At 41.9% G+C, this 21,135-nt stretch overlaps 2 protein-coding genes across 2 annotated transcripts in view; one reads left to right on the forward strand and one right to left on the reverse strand.

Moving 5' to 3' along the window:
* LOC131592193 (dedicator of cytokinesis protein 4) overlaps window positions 1–4,651 on the reverse strand; it is a 226,090-nt gene extending 221,439 nt beyond the window's left edge. The window contains exon 1 of the mRNA XM_058863535.1: window positions 4,433–4,651. Coding sequence (XP_058719518.1) covers window positions 4,433–4,469 — 37 coding nt within the window. The 5' untranslated portion in view covers window positions 4,470–4,651. The remainder of the gene's footprint in view (window positions 1–4,432) is intronic.
* Window positions 4,652–4,754: 103 nt separating this feature from the next.
* LOC131592330 (zinc finger protein 277-like) overlaps window positions 4,755–21,135 on the forward strand; it is a 45,327-nt gene continuing 28,946 nt past the window's right edge. Inside the window, exon 1 of the mRNA XM_058863756.1 lies at window positions 4,755–4,859. Coding sequence (XP_058719739.1) covers window positions 4,817–4,859 — 43 coding nt within the window. The 5' untranslated portion in view covers window positions 4,755–4,816. The remainder of the gene's footprint in view (window positions 4,860–21,135) is intronic.

Consider the following 21,135-nt stretch of genomic DNA (forward strand, 5'->3'; position numbering starts at 1 on the left):
CTCCATTGACAAATGTGTCATGTGTCAAAAATGTTCCTATAGAAAATGTGTGGGTCTTCGCTACCTTAGATAGCTAGAACTCAGGGAGTATTTCATAATGGACTCCCACTGTCCCAGTGAGGTAAAGGGAGCACTGATACCCTGTCACCCTCATTCTTGGAGCCCCATGACTTCCACTTGCTCACAGGTGACAGGCCCCACAAAGAGTTACAAGCAGTAACTAGAAAGCAAAAATCACCTTCCAACTGCCCCTCAGTTAAATGAACCCACAAATACATTATGTTTTGCCCTGCCTTAACTCTAAACAATTATTTAGACAGCTTGATACAAGCTTTGGATATAGCTCATTATTAGAGACAGTATTAGCCTAAGACAAAAATACAAAGTGAATTCCACATAGAAATATGAGGCACAATTCATGAAGCAGAATAGAGGAAATAAGGCTTGATTGAAGGCTTTATTTGTATTGTTTGAAGAAGCACACGAGAAAAGCTAATGAAGTGCTTATGTTTAACAAAACACATTATACCATGCTATTGACAGAGATACTGTTGAGCTAAACAAAGCAAGTTCATTTACAGTAAAGTTAGCCTGCAGTCAAAAAAGGGATTTCAGCATGGAGATAGGGATATCTTTGCTATCTTTCAACAGGGCTGCTATCAAGACTAGTTTGGCTGCAACTCAGAACAGGACACAAGCCAATTGATTTGGCTTCTGTCTATGTGCAAGTCAATACCGCGCCTGTGATCAACTAATAGGGCCCCTGTCTTTTTCCTCCTATGAACCTCAGCTTACAGTACAAAACCATTTGAACCTTACATTTCTCCATCTATAAACTAGGCGATGCCCAAACTTCATGCCCCCCTTAGAAAGGCACATTATAGTGCCTTAACCACACTAAAAATATCAATCACAATTTCAGCTTGGCAGAGTTAAACTGGTATATTTTGCTGTACAGAATGACTTCAGCATCTGGAATACCATTCTGCTAATAAATTAGGTGATACATTCAGCAACTGTTTTTAATTGTTCTCCTTAATTATTCGTTCTACCCTAGTCCAAAAAATGCCTTCCAGAGAAACTCTGAGAAACTTTGTGCTCTGTGAAGACGGGTAAATCACCTACTTTGCAGAAAATATAACTGCACCCTTACAGATTCAGGTAAATCAAAGAAATCAGATGATAGGGCAATATGCAGATCTGGTGAGACAAAAAGAAAAAGACACCCTGAATACAGAGGATGAAACAGAACTTGTATCTTTACTCCAAACAGTAGCTACAAGGTAATTATGTAGTTCCATGGTTTATTTATTACAGTTTAAAATTTCCAGTATGCACCAACCAAAAAGAGTCACTTTTGAAAGCTACACTTACTGGCTTGCTGCCTGCAGAGCATCCAAAGCTAGGCTGTCTTAATTGACTCATTTTAACAAAGGGTTTGGTTATTGTTCTAAACAATATTGGCCACTGGTTGGACTCTATGATCTTAGAGGTCTTTTCCAACCTAAATGAACCTGTGATTCTCTTGGGTTCTGAATTCACATAGATCAACATACAGTATTTACTTAAGTCAACTCCATTTGACATCTACCAGATTTAACCACTATTAACAGCAAAAATAATCTTACCTCTCCTAACCTTTCCTCAGCATACTTTGTGCTGAACACTTCACATAACTGACCACAGCATCCTTTGTACAATGCCATGGCTGGTTTGACACCGCAGCTGAAGGTGTGATACAAAACATATGCAATTTCAAAGTGAAATAGACAAGCTTAACCTTCTGTTCTGAAAATACAGGTATCAAAACTCAGACAAAGCAAGTTCTCAATACCAGAAATATTCCAGTCCTTATTTCACTTTTAGCATACTGAGGGATAACACAACATAACTGACAAAATCTATAGCCTTGGAAATAAAAACACACAACTGTAGCACAAAAGGTGGCACATGAAAGTGCAGTAGTGCTCTCCTTATAGCAGCATGAATGTCTACCATGAAATGAACTAGCAGTGTGTCTGCCTAGTAGTAAATGAACTCAGAGTTAAGCAACACGGTCAGTGAAAAATATCAACCAGATATGATCAATAGGCAGCAGGCAGAAGTTAAAAAATTTGTAGAAGAGAAGACTGTGACTTGTATTACCTACCCCTCAAAGTGGGATCAGTCAGGCTGTGCAAGTGAGCAATAGCCACCTGGTTACCAGCAACCCTTCAGTGCAACCAGGTGGCTGTTGTCTGATTTTTCATCCATTTTGGCATCACAGCAGAAATGTGCAGCACACAGCATGTGCTGCAGAATTCAGACTGAAAATGCAGATGAGATCTGATGCTGATGCAAGTCCTGAGCTCTCTGTATAAAGGATACATATGTGCAGTACACCTAATTGGGATTCTCAAAGGGGTTTCCTAATGCACCCATTTTACCAGAGCAGATAAACACACAAGTATTAAAATAGCTGTTTGTAAATATAATAATCCCATCAGTAAAAAAGAAAACACATAAGCTGGTCTGTGGTGCAAAATGCGAGTTTGATTTATGAGGTTCACTTTATATGAAGTTTAAATAATTATACAACAAGATACAACCCTTTCTCCTGCCTCCCCTCCCACAGCTATGTAGTACAATAGCTTACAGGGTAATTGGGTGTGAAGATTTTGCAGACAGCACTCGTCATGCAGGTGAGTGAGCACACAGCATAAAAGGCAGTCCAAGAGAAAAATTAAATTACTTTAGGTTAGTATTTCAACATTTTGCAATAGTCATATTGAGCTATAATATCATCCCCATCCTAGGGGTACAGAGAAACCGATTTGAACAGTGGCTTTTTGTTACTATCTTGAATAGCCTTTGGAAGCCAAATCACAGAAAACCAGGAAATGAATTTAAATAAGAATACACATCGTTTTGGTGACTATATTATATTTGCACAGATAAAGACAATCTTTGTAGCGGACCACAATTTCTGGTTGATCCAAAGGAAACTCTGTATTGAGGAATTGCAACTGCATCTCTTTAGCAGGAGTAAGATTTCAGCGACAGCAGCTCTGGTAAGCAAGGCAGAGCTGAAGAGCAATTCACCTCTAAGTACCTTGAAAGGGTTACTAAACGTAGAAAAGCTTACTTAAGGGATATCTCTTAATTGTTTAGCAACGACGGGAGAGTAATTCAAATAGGGGGAACAGTGTTTATCTGCTTGTTTTCAGTATAAGAAAGATAGTGATTTTTAGCTCATCTGTGGGGGGCGGGGAGCTAGGGAATGCTTCAGTTGTGAAATAGCACACTAGGATCAAAAATAAAAATAAACAACAAATAGACGGAGAGGAGGGCTGCAGCTTGAAATACTTGACTGCTAATATCCAGCATGCCATTCCAGAGAGTCCCAGAGTGGTTTTTAAGCCTCTTGCCCATCCTCGTAAAGAAAGGCGGGTGGCAGGACTAATCAATATCTTGCAACCCAGCTGTGACCTGACAAATAAAGAAGTCAAGAAACAAAATCCCATGGATGATCTGTGTAATTTAGCATTCGGAAGACGTCAACATCTGGGCTCAACTACAGATGGGACGGAGCAGCCTCGCGCTCTCGGCTCGCCACAGCGCTGCTATACACACACACATACACACACACACACACACAAAGGAGGGCTCCGCGCTCCTCCCGCTTTCCTCCAACATGAGCAACTCCGCGTTTAAATACGACGTAAACACACGGAGAGCTGCCTACTAGGCGGGCAGGTCTGTACGACAGTCCGGCCACCCCGGTGTCACAGGGGGCTATTGTCCGGGACGAGCGGCCGGCGCTCACCGGGTGTTGGCGTAGGCGGTGCCAAGAAAAACAAAATCATTGCGAGTCTCTCCGATCACTCCGCAAGTCAAACCCGCGGGCTTCAGAGCTCTGCACCGGCCAGAGGGGAACAAACAGAGGCAGCCCTGCTCCAACAAGCGACACTTTTGTCTGGTTTCCAGCGAAGCAGCGACAAAACCCCCGACGCGCGAACAATGCCCGCGGCCGCGCTGCCGCTCCTTGTCGGGCCGCCGGCAGACACCGTCTCCCACCGGGTCGCCGCTCCCAGCAATGTTTTTAGGCTGCTTTGTTCCCCGTGAAATGCCAGCCTTTTCACCCAGCAGGGAGAACCGAGCGCCCGCCTCGGAGACTGGAGACCGGCCCCTGCCCCATCCCCTGGCAGCGGCGGGAGCCGCGGTTCGGGCATCGGCCGCCCTTTGTTGTGCCCCGGGGAAGGGGCCGCTCCCCCGCGCCCTGACGGGACCTCGTCCCCCACCGCAGCACTGACTCGCAGGGCGCTGCCTTCACTCCAGCGGGAAGCGGCAGCAGCGCCCCGCGGGGCGATCCCGCTCTGCCCGGGATGCGCTCCCCGCCGGCAGCGCCGCTCCTCGCCCCCACGCTGCCCCGCACGCCTTCTCTGGCACTCACCCACGCCGTACTTCTCGTGCTCCGTGGGTATCCACATGCTCGCGGCGTGCGAGCGCCCGTTCCCCCGCCAGCCCCTCCGCCGGGAGCGGCGGTGGCCGGCAAGCGCGTCCGCTGCCCGGGGCTCCCGCCGCGCTCAGCCGCGGCTGCCCGGCCCCGGCGGCGAAGGCATTGTTCGGGCGGGCGGACTGACTGAAGCGCGCTCGCCGCCAGCCACTTATATTCCCCGTCCCGCTGCACGCCGGGGAACGTAGTGCCTCGATGCGGCCGCGCCCCTCGTCGCCCGCGGCCGCGGGAGAGACTACGAGCCCCGTCTGGCCCCGCGCTCCCCGCCGGGGCGGAGCGGGGCGGAGCGCGGCTCCCGGGCGGAGCGGCGGCGGTGGCGACATGGCCGCGTCCCGCGGGGCTGCGGGACCGCCGGCACGGCGAGGTGAGTGCGCTGCCGGAGGCCTGGGGGGTCTCACACCGCGCTCCCACACTCCCCTCCGCGATCCCGGCTTGGGCGGTGGGACGGGGCTGGCGCAGCCACCCCTGGCATGGGCAGCGGCGGACACTTGTGGGGCAGCCGGGAGCGCCAGGGCCCGGTGCGGCGGGGGTCGCTTGTCGCCCGTCGGAGCGGGGTTCCGCGGGGGACCGCGGCCAGCCCCGTACCCTCCTCCCGCTGGGTACAGGGACGTGAGTCGCTCTGGTCCTACGGATGCCAGTCCTTCCACGTTTGGCACACGGAAGTGTGGGGACAGGGAGAGTTTCCAGCAGCGAGTCGAGGTGGAGAGGGAGTTGATGCCGGCAGGGCAGCGCGCCAGAGCGGTGCGACGTGGAGCTGATGGTCCGGGGGGCATTTTGGCTTCTCACATAAAGCCGTCTGTCAACACACACATACACAGAGATAATGCAAAGCAGGCGGTGCTCAGCGAGGAGCACAAATGGACCGTGGGGAATTACTGCAGGGATAAGCCAGGTACCGTAAGCAAGAACAGCAGGGTTTGTGTCCTTGTCGAAAGTCTGTATGTCTGAACCCTTCTGGAAGGAACTTGGCTAGAGCTCACCGTAGATAAACTGCAATAAATCCTCAGGCTACACTGCTCTTTTTAAGAGAAACCTGGGTGTTTTGAGGCAGGAACAACAGCCTGGGTTATATTTTCTGGTCCTGCAGAAAGGCACAGACAGAAAAAAGGGAGAAAACCAATGATAATGATGCTCCTTTGCAGGCCTTACCAGGTACAAGTTGTCTCTAAAATGAGTATGCCTGGTTTTAGAAGAGTGTGCTCAAATTAAATCATTGTTTTCACGTGATATCTAGAGATTTTATGGGTTTATTTGGTGTGATCAGAATGGAAAAAAATAGTTTAATGTTTTCACATTTAAGAGAAGAGAGTAGCTTTCAGCTCAGGATGGCTTTTAACTTCTGCTGTCAAATCATTAAAAGTGGAGGACACAATGAAAGGAAGTCATGTGCAAGCAGGCAGTTTCAAACATAGAATTAGAGCACTTTTATTCTGTTTGGGCCTTTGATAGTGAGTGGTCTTTTAAGTGACAATCGTGTTGTTTGTCTAGTGTGTTTATTTTTTATTTTATTCATAAAAGTAATATCAATTTACGATAGTAGTTAAGGCAATACTCTAGCCTTCTTTCTGTGTTGCAGTATGTTGGCATGAACCTCATACATGAAAAGCCAGACCCTTTTAGAGCATTTCCACACTGGTGTAATTGCACCCAGAGGCAAAGCTGTGCTGTTTTTACTATTGGAAGGAACATGTGCCTGAGTCTGTGCAACTCTTCTGTGTATACATAGGTCTGTGGACCACTGGAGATGACGAGGTTACCCTGAGTTTTTTTCAGATAACTCTTGTAAAAACATTGGCAGTTCAAAGGAAAAAAAGAAAACTTTTGAGGAAAATGGAAATTCAGAGAGGCCTGTGCTGTTTTCCTTTTACTAAACAAAAGCACTCATTGAAATGACAGTGGACTTTTTCTGTCTTTGCTCCCAAACTCACTTTGCATCCCCTGGCAGATCATTTGGAGTCTCTAGGTAATGAAAGATGTAGAATCACTGTTGAAAATCGAAATAACAGGGGTCAGGCTAAATTAAGTTTTATGTCAGCCTAAAGACTTCCATGTATATCCAGGTGCTTCATCTCCCATAAGACAGGTCTGCCAGCATGCTGGCTGAGAGTCACAAAATTTTGTCCCAGCCTTGTGACTGCTGTCTCTCATGTTAAACGTGACTGACTTCAGCATTAACAGTGTTCCCATGGACAAAGGCAAGAAGTGCCCAATAGCTCAAACAGCCTTTTCAAAATTATTTGTTTAGAGCAGTCACTTAGGGTCAAGAGTTAAGAGTATAAATCACATTGCGGGCACAGAAATACCCCACCCTAATATTTGTTATTTCTCTGCCTCTGAAGAAAATCCTTATTCATTCAGAGCTTTAGTTTCTAGAAAACTATTCTGTCTAGCAACATCTTGTATATGCATGTGCACCTGAGGTGTGTCACTTACTTGGAGGCAGCATATAGGAAAATTAAATAACAAACTGTTTCTTGATTTGCTGATTCTGTTTACAGTAAAGCCTGTGTTTTTATATTCTAATCCAGGACAGTGTTGCTTTCTAGTTAGTCCCTTCCAGCAGCCTTCACCAAGTAGCTTTTGATAAATACATCACTGTCCACAGTACAGTTTGTTCAATCTGCATTAATTATTCTACATATCGACACTTCTTGCAGCATCTGTCAAAGAATTTTAAAATGCATTTTTTTACTGGAAGTGTGTCTCTCATTGTTTCCTCAGCAGTCTGATAGTTATGGTTTCCTACTCAAGGTCTTCTTGTGCTCAAGTGCTTTTGAACTGCATGGGTAGGTTCACCATGTCCAAGCTCAACATGTTACTCTGATTCCTTCCATGTCTCTCTCTTGTACCCCATTTTTTAGAATATTTGGTTAACTCTGGAAAACAAAAGTTTAACTGGTCTTGCATGTCTACCTTTTTTTTTTTTGTTCTGCCTAGAGAATATTCCAGTGAAAGCTGGAAAGGTTTGTCACAACTTTTAAGTTCTGTTAAGGATGCTATCAGAGCTGCTCAATGCAGTGGACTCTGGAATGCAGGGTTTTCTCTTTCCTGGTCACTAAAAGGCCGTCCTATGTACACTCAGACCCAAAAGATTTCTCCATACAGGTTAATGGATAAATTCCTCTTTAGATTTTCGTGCGCTCCCATGTTCACAGGTCAATTTGTGTACCAGTGTGAATTCTAAGGTCTGTTTAAGTCCATTTCTGGACCTTGGACTGCTTACCCAGCCTCTGTCTCAGACAGTAAGGGTGGAGACTGGACAAGCGTTTCTTAAATTAGGTCCCCAGGTTATCAGTAACTCCTGACAAGAGCACTGTAGTGACAGTCCTTCGCATTTGTTACTCCAAGCTGTGTTAGAGGGTACAGTGCTGAGGGACACCTCAGGCAACGCTCATGCATTCATCAAGGTAGCCCTGCTGAAGGACTGATTAAAGGGATTCCCCAGCAGCAGCCCCTGGGAAAGAAAGGGAAACAAACCTTTTGTTCCCTTTTTGATTTCCTTTCCAGAGAGGCGGGAAGTGAGGGAAATGGCAACAGCAGCAATATATGTGGCTGTGCCCTGCCTTTAAGCCAGTTCTCAAGATGTAGAGGATAAAGGAGGATGGTTCTTCTGAGTCCCATTTGGGGTGGGCAAAGACTGATCAGGAATGAAGTGCACTAGTGAAAACACTGTAGGCACCCTCACTGTCTGATTCAGAAGGACAGATTCATTCATGGATCCCTTGAACATTACCATGTCCAGTAAACCTCTCTGAATTCTGTGCTTGGGCTCCTTTAGCCTGCATGGAGATTTCCTCCTTTTTGCTAGCAGCTTGGTGTTGGCTGTCAGAATGGATACACCCTAGTCTCACATGTACCCCACAGTCATATCCCTCAAATATCCCTGAAATATGAGAATAATGTCCTTGGTTGTTGGCTGGACTTTGCCTCCAGGCACCCACAGTTCTCACAGTGGGTGCCTGGGCTCCTTGCATCTTCCCAGATACAGGTCTTCTACTCACTGGCTACTGCTGTTTGTTTATTGCTAACAAATTACACCTAGATGCACTGTGGTCCCTCCAGTTACTGGTTCCTGGACCTGCAGACTTGGAGCTGCAGCATCATCTGCAGTTGCTGGCACTTAGACTTTGCAGCAGTGTCACACCTAGAACAGAGGTTAAATTACACAAAAGAGTAGTTAAGGATTTATTAAGAAGGAAAAGAGGTAATCAGGTGCAGGGTTTGATCTTAAGTACAACTCACCCTTTTTATTCTTTCTATTTTATTATTTCTATTCCCCTCCCCATCTCCATTGCCTGGTGCTTGCCCCCCTGCCCCTTCCCTTTCTCTGTCCCCTTTTGCTAATTCCTCATAAAGTAAAAAAAATCCCACTATCACCTTCTGATCCCATCCACAAACACCCTCACACATGATAATCACACGTTTCCCCTTTCATATCAGTGACAAAAGTTCATCTTGACCCAGTTCAAGAATGTGTGAGTAGTTCCTTTAATGCCATTAGTTCCCATATTGGCAGAGACAACTTACTCTGTTTTCACCTGCTCATTAATATTTGTGTGTAATCTACCGCTTTCCTTGTTATTTGTTGTTTCTTTTATACAGAATAGTTCTTAACCAAATAATTGGTGGACTAGGTGCCTTCCCAGGCCCTGCTTCCTTTTACTACCACTCCAGATCAGATTGAGTGCTTTACGCCCTTCCTCTCTCAAATATCCGTGGTGGTGGATATCCACATGCATGGTGGTGAATGGGGAGCTGCTGGCTGCTCGTGTCCATGGGTGAAGACTCCAGCAAGGTGACAGAGCAGCCACTGCCCCAAGCACACAGCTGTCTCTTCTCATCTCTTCACTCACAAGAGATCCTCAGACCTTAGCCTGATGAGCAGCCCACATGTATCTGCCCATTTCTGTTTCATGGGTTTAGAGGTTGCTATCATCTCAGTGCCCGTCCTCAAAAACCCCCACCAGTTCCGAACGGTCACGCATGTGGTTGCATCCTCAGTTGTTTTCCCACAGGGCACTTTCAAGCATCCAGAATACCACCAATGATGTTTCTCAGGTTAAATCTTTGTGTGCAGTAGAGGATTTCAAAACCTGCAGTTTCCACCATACTACAGATTTTGGACAGAGAGAGATGAGATTCCTTTTACTAGTAGGCATTATAAGCTCTGTAAAGGATGCAGATTAATCATTGTGAACTGAACAATTAGCAATTACACCTGGAGGACAGGTTCACTAATTAATTCTGGAAGTGCAACACAATTTATTTTAATATGGTTACCAGAATGGATCCCCTAAAGCACTATTATTTAAAAATGTTTTAAGAGCCTTTTTTGTGATTTTTAATTAAAAATCCAATCTCAAAGTAATTTTTAAACATTTGCCTGATAAGCAAGTGGATCTTTTGGAGGACTGGAAATTACTAAATTGTTGTTGTAAAATCCCCTTTTATGTGCTTCTCTGTTTGAAAATTAAAAAGGAAGAATCCTTTCATGTAGCTGTTACAATAATATTTTAGTGTTTTTAGCCTTCACATCACACTTCTTAAATACCTGACGATGGGAGAATATACAAGTGAAACTAAATATTTCATTAAACATATCGTAATGGCTTAATAAAATAGGTGATAGATTGTAGTGGTTGGTAATAGAGATCTGAAGTGCCTGTGATTCCTGCCATAATTTTACAAATAATTGTGTTGCAAATGTTCAGTGTATTATATCTGAAGACAAGGGTCATCCCCACACCTCAGCATGAATTTCTGTTAGCACAAGGCATAGGATATGTTGTATTCCCCAAAAATACCGAGTGAAAGCTTGCTATTTGGTTTTCTCTGAATTCAGAAAAGTTTCATAGTTTAAAAGGGAAGATGGATGGCCTTTATCTTTGTGTTTCATTCTAGTAGTCTAAGCCAATTCTTGCCTGCTCAGTAGCAAGTAAAGCCTTTGCCATATTAACAAACTACCTCGTATCAACCCCTCTGTGCTCTAATCAGAGCTCGTTTAGAAGTGAGCTGCTCCAGACTGCCTCCACGACTTAAATATGGTAACTTGTTTGCATGTTAAAGCCTTCAAGAGCTTTGAAACCTCTGCTCAGTCTTTCTGTTACCTGCAGTGGAGCAAGAGTGAGTGGTGTTTCATCAGTCCTCAGATTGATGAAAACCTTTAAACTGTGTTGACAAATACCTGATTCTTACCCAAAACAGCTTTCTCATCACTTGAACAAATAATAGATGTGGACATGCTTTATTTAGATGTAGAGGTATAGGCTGGAGAGGTCCTTCAAGTGTTTTGAATCTTCTGAGTGTAACACAGGGTAATTTGTTATGCCTGTTGAAACACCTTGTTCACTGCTTTGTTTTTACAGGGGAGTACTGATTTTATTGAAGAGCACCGAAGTTGTGAATTCTTGTCAGCAATGGTGACTGCCACAGGGTGTGCCTGTCATATAAACAGGTCTTAGAGTTCACCCTTTGAGGCTTTAGCCAGCTTCAGCTTTCTTGATGAAGAACCATATGCTTAAATTAGCATATGGTTGTGTATATGAACAGTAAGAAAGGAAGAAAAAAACCTGAGGTATTAATGAAATTACAAGCATAAAGTACTTTAACTAAAGTTAAAAAAAAGTTCAGTATAGGTTAAATTTGTCTGTCCAAACACTCTTCATAACCTTTCCCAGCCCTGTGTGCTTCCTTCCACCATATCCTGTCTTGAAACCTCTGCTAGAATTCTACTTTGTGTGACCATTTATATCCTAAAACTGCAGTTGTTCCCAGTCTCTCTCTGAGGTTTGTGCTTGACATTCTCCTCCACAAACTCCCAGCAGGCTGGAACTGGGAGAAAAGCCTGAAAGCATTTGAATGTCTTTCTGTGGGCTTTTAAAAGTAGCTTTAAATATTGCATCAATAAAAGCCTCACACAATGCAGGAAAGAACATGACATTCAAGAAGCAGGAGAAAAAAAATGTGGTGAGTTTTGTACAACTTTAAAGCAGGTCTGTGCCTCTGAAGAGCTGGGCACACCATCCTGACCAGTGTCTCACTGAAATCAGGAAATGTGTTTGTAAAAGTCTGGGTTCTTATGCAGAGTTGTTGTCTACAGTACTTAATTATAGTCACTTGAATGGGAAAAGATTAGTGTTCAATGACCTGATAATTGTTGTATTAAATAATGTATTAATCAGTACCACTAAAACCACATAACCAGACTGAAATTGTGCTGTGGCATCCCTGCCTACGGCTGGGGGCAGGTGGGAACTAGGTGCTATTTTAGGTCCCTTCTAACCCAAGTCATAGCAGTACATGTTAACTTTTAATGTTTCCACAGGAAATGGATAGCTGCAATAGCCCAACCATTGATCCCAAGACCTGATTTTCCAGCAGGTGTTTCAATGATCACTGCTTGTTTGCCATTCTGTCCTAATACTCTGCTATAGTAGACTATTAAGTTAGAAATTGTAGTAGGTGTTTTGTCAGTAGCTTCAGTGGTCCACAGACACTCATCTGTGCTTTTTAATACATCTCAACTGTGTTTCTTGAAACTTTCGATTTTTTTGCCTCTGGTTTTCACTGGACCATGTCTTCCAATTGGTCTTTTTTTTTTTATTTTTTAAATTTAGTGGTTTTTTGTCTGATTTTTATGACTCACAGGCCAGTGTGAACTGGCCCAGCTGTTTCTGTTTGATTCTTGCTCATTGAGAGGTCATCCTCCCGTTTGTCATCAGAGACTCTGTACCCAAGGAGAAGCTGCTTGCCCTGTGTAGTTGCAGCGGGTTAAATGCCTTCTGTTTATCCCTCTGGTATAGAAGCTCTGTAACTTGACAAGACATCCGCTTCAAGCTCATGATTTTTTGTGGTATGTTGTGCCTCTGTTCACCTGAACAAATAATAGGGCACAGTAGATAAAGGTGCCACAGTCCCTGCAACTGGTACTACACGGTTTGGCATTTCTGCTTTGGATTACGTAAATCCACTTGAGTGTTCCCACACCAAGCATCTCCTTGGTTTGGACCCAGGCATTTCTGTTAAGGGTTGGGATGCATTTTTCATATACCTGGGCTCCAAACAAATCCTGTTCACATGCTCCAAAACTGATTTCTAAACCCAGGCAATGCACAAAGTAGCTGGAGAGTGATGGGGGGCTGCAAGACTCCTGTGTGGGTCAGAGCTATGCTGAGATGCAAGAGGAGAGACAGGGCTGGTGGGCAGCTTAGGGAAGCCTGGCACAGCACCTTCCCATCCAGAACCTCATGTCAGGTTCATGGCACGTGCCCCAGGGTGGGCCTGTGAGTCCCGTGGTGGAGGTGCACGAGGCTCACAGTGTAAAACCAGCAATGGTTATGAAACAAATGTGAGCAGTTCTGAGTGATACTGCTGTCAGATGAGCATTTTGCTAGCATTTGTCTTGACCAGCGTGCCAGCACCAAATTTTATTATGACTCTGTAATGCATGATTTAATGAGGTAGAGATTTTTCTCTAAAGACCGGTATGTAAAAAAAAACCATCCTGCTGGAAGTTTTAATTTGATTTTGTCTTATATGGAATGAAAACATGCAGTCTGTGTTATTACTGTACTAATTTAATATTCAGGAGCCTGCATGTATTTATACAGTTAGCAAAATGTTGCCTGAAAAATGTAAGCAACTTGTATCACTAACTCAAACATTCTAATTCTATTTCTTAATGAAGTTAATTTCAATTATTGTATCGTCCGTGTTCACGAGCTACGTTAACAATATCAGTTAGTAAGCAAATACTTAGGGAGTCAAGGTTATTTGTGTTATATGCTTAATGAATGCATGGAGGAGAATATCACAAAAATATTTATTTCAAACTCTGGTACCAAGTCAGAATACTCTCATAGAAATTTTATATAGCCTGCTCTGAGATGTCCCTGGGATCTGTAAGACATAATTATTTGAACCTTGACTTAAAAATACTTTCCTCTCAAAATAATTCTCAAAAATGTATGCGTAAAGAGTATAAATAGTGGATTATTTGAAGTACAGTCAAAGCTTTGTTTTCCTGAATCATGGTATCAGTTAGGCTGAATTATGTTGATTCACATCACTGCACATTATAATGAACTTTCCTTTTGAGCCACTGTTTTTTCCAGTTTGAATACTGGTTTATGGAGGTTTGATTCTAAAAGTAGAAACCACTTATTTTGCTACTCTCCATCTGGAAAAGCTCCAGTTCACTGAGAAAGCAGCAACAGACCACAGAGATTCTAACATCACAGGACTTCTTCCTTATACAAATTCTTCATCAGCTACAAAATTCACTTAATTCAGCCTTGAAGGCTCTCTGTATGTCAGGAAGCTCAATCAGAATATCTGAGATTTCAGCCTGTTCTGTCAGTATGACACCCACATACACAAGGATGCCAGAAACGAGACCTCTCAGGATGCATTTTGAGCCTTGCCTAGTTCTAATTTATACTAGTCTGAAAAAATTAAAGTGATATTTAAAGTATTTAAAATAAAAGTTTCACACTATTTGTAGTTGGTTTTTTTTCACATACTTGCCTTTTTCAAGGAAAGTCTATCACTGGAAAAGTTGTAAAGCCTGCAATGCAAACGTTTTAGTTAGGAGCATGGTAGAAATTCCCATCATAATGACATGGGGTGTCTTACAGGAACTGCTGAAGCAGGCTTTATGTTTTTAAGGCAAATCAAACAGCCTTTCCTTTAGTTACAGAGTGTAAAGCAATTGTTTAAAAAGACCACAAGGCAATTCTTTAAACATCAAAGGGATAAACGTGCTTGGAAATTGAATCCTGTCAGAGGAAAAGAACACGTGACGAGAAAAGGGAAATCCTTGTAATAAAGCATTATTGATCACTACTAAATGATCGTGATAAAAACTGGAGAGTGAGGTAATTAACCTGCTTTACACTGCAATGCTGGTATACAAGTTACTAGGCTCAGTACAGTATTTGTTAAAGGCACTGCAAAGATAAATTATAGCAATGAAATATTACTATCCATACTAAACACATTGTTAAGACCCCTCCTTTCTGGGAAAGCTAAAGTCATGACACAGTAAATATAAAGTAAGACATGCCTTTTTCCAGCTTGCTGCTCTTTGCAGAGGGTTAAGCAGTGATAACATACACAAATACTGCATTTGGATATACATTATTTTACTTGTGATGCCTTCCAGTATGTATTTTTTAATGTTTTTAAACGATGGTCTAGATCACCTTGACAGAAAATTGTACTTTTCTTTTTTTTAATTATTTTTTTCCCCAGGAGCTTTCATATGAAAATAGCAGAAATTCTATCTTCATACCTTAGCTTTAAACAACATTACTTTTGCGTTATTATTATGTTTTTGGTATTCCTTTGTGCTAAATAGCAAGTTTACCAGAAAAAAGCTGCTCATTTTTGTTAGATTGATTTGAGTGGTAAGTACAGAAGAAGAACCTGGATGGTCACTTTTGTCCTTCCATTTAAAATTCTTCTGTTGGATATTTTCTTCCTCTTCTTTGTAACTCAATATTCTGAGTTTCAGGCTACATTATTACTTGTTAATCTTTCCAGATAATAGTCTAGGGTTTAATCATTGCTTCTAATCCCTTTTTTTAGTACACAATATGGATCTCAGTTCTCCATGTCTACCAAATCATGTGATCACACTAAACAAGGAACAGTAAACAGAAATTTTGTTTAACAGTAGTCATAAGAAATCAGAGAAGCTCTAAAAAGTATAATAAAACTATTCAGTATATAATTCTGAAGTAGATAAATATTGTTTCATTCTTGTGACCAAAATATTAACCCTGAGTTTAGTTACACTAATGTAAGTCTGTGAAATTTACTCAGAAATGAGGCATTATACAGCTCTCAGCTTTCAGTAGAACCTGCTATAGTGTGTTAAATATTTATAAATTGCATATTAACATCAGCACTTAAAAATTTTTATGAATACTTCCTAGTGTCACTTTCATTAGTGTGGGTGTGGGCATGTGTGTCCCTCTGTGTGAGAACAGTAGGTTTGCCCTGGTCTTTGCAGATGTGGGCGTTTGGGCTCCAGTAGAAAGACAACAAGCAGTGGCATGTGTCTGCTGCTGAACTGGGCAATAATGTAGTCTATTATTTAAACATGATCTTATTGGCAAGCACATTGGTTTTGTTTTATTAAAATTCCAACACTTAACATTTTTATTAATCACTTTCCCAGTCCTATTCAGTTGTGTTCTGATGCCTGTGCTGCGGTACCCATAGCAACACTTGTTAATGCTAATGAAACTGCACCATCCTAAGCTCCCCGACAGAGCAGCCCTGTTAAATATGGCTATTAAGCACAGTTGTATTTCTGTTAGTTCCAGCTCCCAGCAGACACCTGCTCTATAGAAACTCTGTTCTGAGTTATTAGGATTCGGTAACTTACAGGTTTTCTTAAAGCTGTCATTTAACTGGAATAAAATTCTCATATTCCTAGACAGCAAGTGCTACAGAATATGCACAGTTTCTGTAAAAGTGACAAGCTTTAGCTGTAGGATTAAGTGTCCTTTTGAAGTGCTCATTTGCATTCAATGAAAAAACAGGCAGGGCTGAGACTGATTGATCTTGGGGGAAGCTACAGGATGTGTTGTCCCCTAGAGCGCATGGATATTTTAACTAAATATCATTCATAGTGTGTTAACAAGCAGAAGTAATAGCTAAATAATTCCTCATGAACTCAGACTTAATTCAGCTTAATAGAAGTACTTGAGGGCTATAATATATTGAGGTAGAAGATGATTATGTACATTGATTCTTCTTTCACTAGGAATCATATTTGCATGTAGTATTGGTGAGGACCATGACAGGGTGTTGTATTTTCATTATTCTGAGTTTTGGCTTTGAATACTGTTTATTTGGCAAGTCATTAGTCATCCATCTTTTGTACTCTGGAAAACAAAGGAAAAATCCTGTAATCACTATAAAATTACTTCCAATAATATGACCACAAATTAGGAATGCTGCTGTGCCAACAAATAGATGCTGCAGTGCCAGGGCTGCAAAATGGGGAAGTGTCAAGTATGTATTTCAAGTGTCCAGCTGATTCTTCTCAATACTCTTTCATCGTCTCAAAAACAATTGGTTCCAAAACAAAGCTTTAAAACTGCTCATTTCCTAAAGAGTTTTAAATGCAGCATTCTTTTGTGCAGAATTACCTATAGGAATACAGGTTGGGTCCCCAGTGTACCTTCCGGAGGGGCTTGGTCGTTTTGGCAACTAAACGGTTTTGCCGTGTAATCAATGAGAATTTGGGGGAGGGCACTCAGCCTTTTTGTTTTCCATTCAGCATCTGTTGGGCTGCTAGTGTGGAGTGCCAGGTTTGCTAGGTATCTTTTGTTTTCCTGTCATTCTTTCTTGCCTTTGTTCTTTGTGTGTCCAAAAACCTGTCTTCTGTTCATTATTTGGACTCCTGTACTCACCAGTATGTCTTTGTTGTGTTCATTTTTGTTTTAGGATCATTTCAGGTTCTTGTGCTAATCTCCTCATAATATTAACCAGCTGCATTAATGAGATAATAAACCAGATTTGTTGGTAATGAATTGATCCATTCAACTATTGAATTTAATTAGAAAGACACTTAACATTCCAGCAGATGTTCTTATTTTGTTTCATTATCCTTGTGTTACCAACAGTGGGATATTTACATCGTAAAGTCCTCAGCCTAAGGCCTTGTTGCTGTGCCGTAGTCTACAAAAAATTACAGGAAACACATAAATATGTCTTAAGCAAATTTGTATGAATTCCTTTTTGATCATTTAAATTCTCAGACTTTGCAATGTCTTGAATTTTCAAAGTGCTATTCATTTAATGATCAATTAATCTGTTTTAAAATAGTTCAATTTCTTCTTCCCTCGTTAAAAACCTTTGTCTTTGGACTTACCTACTTTTCCTCCAGTCTTGTGACTCTCATTCCTTTTTATCTAGTAGCAAAGCTTCAAAAAGAAGGATGTGAGTTCCCCTGTCCTCAGCATTCCCTGCAGAGCAGTCTATGGAGCTCCTCCCTCAGCTTGCTGGTTGCCTGCTGGAGGAGTCTGCTGTTCCCTGGGCTCTGAGGCTGGCTGCAGGTTGCATCAGGGCCAAGCTGTGTGGGTGAAGAGTTCTAACAGTGAAGTTACTTCATTTATCTGAACCCACATGCCTCCACTTTCTAGTTAGAGAATGTAATTCATGCAGCAGTGCTCAGTTTGTCCCAGTGCTAGTCAGAGCAGATAGTTCAGATGTGTAACCAAGTAGAATTGAGCACAAGAGCTCTGCACTGCTCTTAGTGTGCCCAGGCTGGCAAGAGTGGATTCTGCAAACTGAAGCCAGTGCCGAGTATCCTTGTTAGCAAGCAGTGAGAGAATCTTAGTGGCTTCTTTTCCTTTGTGTGTAATGCCTTTGAAGAAACCTTGTGCACTGTGGCAGGCTTATGCTAAAATTGTATGAGGCAGCTGAGGCTGTAAAGCTGAGAAGAGAGGAGGAAGCTGAGAGGAAGGCTCTGTTTCACCTTACTGCTTCTCGCCGTGCACGCCATAGTTTGCTCTTGCCCTTGGTGGACTCTTGTGTGAGCATTCTCAACATTCTTAAACAGAAAGAGGAGAGGTTATTAATGGTAAAGAGTTGGATTGACTCATCACAGGATTTGGCAAGCCTGAAAGACAGCACAAGCAGAAGGGCAATGGTACATGGTTAGGAGTGGTGGGATAAGGTGGAGAAGGACAGGATAATGAGACATCTCTGTGCTTCTTGGTGGCAGCAAGCAGTTACACTGGCTAAACATCTCTGGTGACTTTGCCTTTCAAAACTCCCATTCAAATGCTGAATCTTTCCTTCCTTTTCTTTCTGATAATAATATCTCTTGTATTGGCCGTAAAACTGCACAGCATATTGCTCTGTGATAATTGCATGTGTGATTGTGCAGGTGGAGTACATTGCCTGTTCTGCTGTAGTCTGTGTTATAACTGTGTGGGTGTAAAGTTTACTTAATTGTGCAAACTAACAGCTTAGAATAATTGTATTCAAAAGTAAAAATGTTCCAGGAAGGAAAATTAATCCATTTTCATCTTGTTGCTTCACTAGCTGTGAAGATGAACTAGTCTATATCAAACAATTGTTAAAGTAAAATAAAGCCATATAATTTCTATAACAGGCAGCCTTTTTTTATTTCGTTTTTTTGTTTTCTTCACTGTTGTGGTGGTGTGTACAGTCCCTGTGCAGGGATCAGAAATCCGTTGTACTGGATATCCAGTGGCTGCTTATGAAAAACAGTGCTTAATTCCAGTTTTGAAAGTAAATTGTTTTCTGTACCATCTCATTCTCAGATATCTTCAGAATATCTATTTTATTTTCCCCTGAAGAACTTGGTATACATCTTAGTTTTAGTTTTCAAAGAATGTATTGCTCTGTTCTCTTCTTTCTACTAATCTACATTTTTTAGCTCTGAATTAGCTGTTAAAGACCATAGTTTTATCTGTCCTGTTAAAGGTTGAACAACATGGTGTCAGCTGCAAGTTCAGTGATTGAGAAAGGGATTTTCTTAGTTCCTGAGTTCAGAGGGCTTTCTGTGAAGCCTTTGGGATATCTCTTTGCATAACAGTCATGCTGTTTTTCTGTTAGGCAGAGAAGAAAAACTCAGGGGCAACAACATGATTCATCCAAAACTCAATGGATGAGTTTTATAGGGCTCTCTTCTCATACGGTTTCTCCTGAGTCCTATGCTGTTCATCACAGACACAATAGGAAGGGTGATATATTTTGCTGTTAATACACCTTTTTTCCCTAAGTGGTAAGCAGGAGGGCCAGCTGAAGCATTGTAGGAAATCTCCTGTTATTTGAGCAAACTGTACCCAAAAAAGTGCTATTCAGTGTTAACAGATGTAGAGTAACACACAGAGTGAACACACAAAGAATATGACCACTGTCTCGTACATTAACACCTGATTCACAACTTAGGAGACTTTGAATCATTGAAGAGAATTCAGTGGGTAATTCAGCAATCCTAAAAGCAAGCGAAATACCAGAAATAAAAAGTGAATAGAGGAGAGATGGAAAAAGAAAAACCTGTGCTGATTTAGAAACATATTTTCTTCCACGCTTGGACATTTTCAAGCTACCTCATACCATGGTACATGAAGGGTAGAGTAGAACTAGCCTCGAGTTGAACCAGGACATCAAGGAATAAAGGGCCATTATGAAAACATGAAAAGTTGATGCAAGTTTTTGTAGGTGCTGAAAGACCAGCGATTTGAAATAGTGCAGGAATAAGTCAATGGAGAGAAAAAAAATAGAAGCTGCTTAACTGAGAGACTCATACAGACTTTGACTTAAACTCTCCATAGTCAGACTTCTGGAAGACTATTCTATTTGTGTGATTACTGTTTGTTTGCCCTATTTTTTTACTATTCCTAGGTAACTGCTTCTCACCCTTGTCAAGCAGGGCACATGCACTAGAGGGGTGTTAATCTGTCCCTTTGAAGTTATTCTTGTTGCAGTAGATTCTAAGAGAAAAGCTCGCTACTTTTACTTCATTTAAAATTGTCTCTGCATGTAGGAGTCTTGGAGTCTGAGAATGCATCTAAGAGTTTTTATTTCCCTGTTAGCCCTGAGCTGTGCTATGGTTAACAGCTTTTATTCAGTACCTGTAATCACTGCTCCAAATAGAAAAACAAAATTAGCTGTTTTTGCAGGGATTTCAATATTATGCTTTTTTTATTTATTTGTACTGTTTTGAGGTTTGTGCTACATTAGTTCAGTAAGTACTCCGCTAAAGGCTGTGCATTTGTCCAGCTCTGTGCATTTATTCTCTTGTTCAGTGTTTTTTGTAGCAGATGAGTAAAAAGATACTTACATGGATTCCTTTTTCCTTTGCCTCTTCTTTTAAGTGCCTTCGAAAGAAATTGCATAAGCTTCTGCATTTGCCAAACTGCTCTGGTAGCCTAAAGTTATTCTCTTTTAGTATTAGCTACTCTGTTTGGGAAGCAAAAAAAATCTTCACCCCAGTTTATTCCTTCCAGCAGCTCATGACTACAGTTAAAGACTTAGCGGTTCTGTTTTTCAAGCCCAAGAGGTTGCTATTCACAAGCACCTTTACAAAATAACTGTATCAGCTCCTTATCTAAGTTTCATACCAGCTCCTGCTGTACACACCTACCTGTTGAAAGTTGATTTCTTGAGGCAGGCGTTTACTTATTTGTATTTCTAAAGGTTTAAATAGATCATTGCCAGAGATGTATACCAAAACATAACAAAAGGCAGTGTTGCTGCTTACTGGGTACTGTTGAACTGGCTGAGAGTATGTTCTTAGTTCAGTTGGCATCAGCAATTGCAAAGGAAATTAAGTTCTACTTTTCTCAGTAAACATGGTTTAATGCTTCTTCAGGCAACAGAACTGACTGTAAGAATGGACAAAGCTGGACTCTTGTAGGTACCATCATTTTTGCTTGGGAGATTTGACCCTTTCACGAGGATTGCTCTAGCACATAGTGTGGCCTCTGCTGTTCTTAAAACAGGACAAAACGGAACAATTTCTGTAATGCCAGTTTAACAAAGAAATTTCTGAGAGAAGGGAATGGGCTAAAGTGCAGATAAAATTATGAGAAGAAAAGTTAGATTGTGCACAGCAGCTGCATTGCTCCAGGTAATACCCTGCTCTGTGT

This window comes from Poecile atricapillus, chromosome W (genome assembly GCF_030490865.1).
Source record: "Poecile atricapillus isolate bPoeAtr1 chromosome W, bPoeAtr1.hap1, whole genome shotgun sequence".
In the NCBI taxonomy this organism is placed as follows: domain Eukaryota; kingdom Metazoa; phylum Chordata; class Aves; order Passeriformes; family Paridae; genus Poecile; species Poecile atricapillus.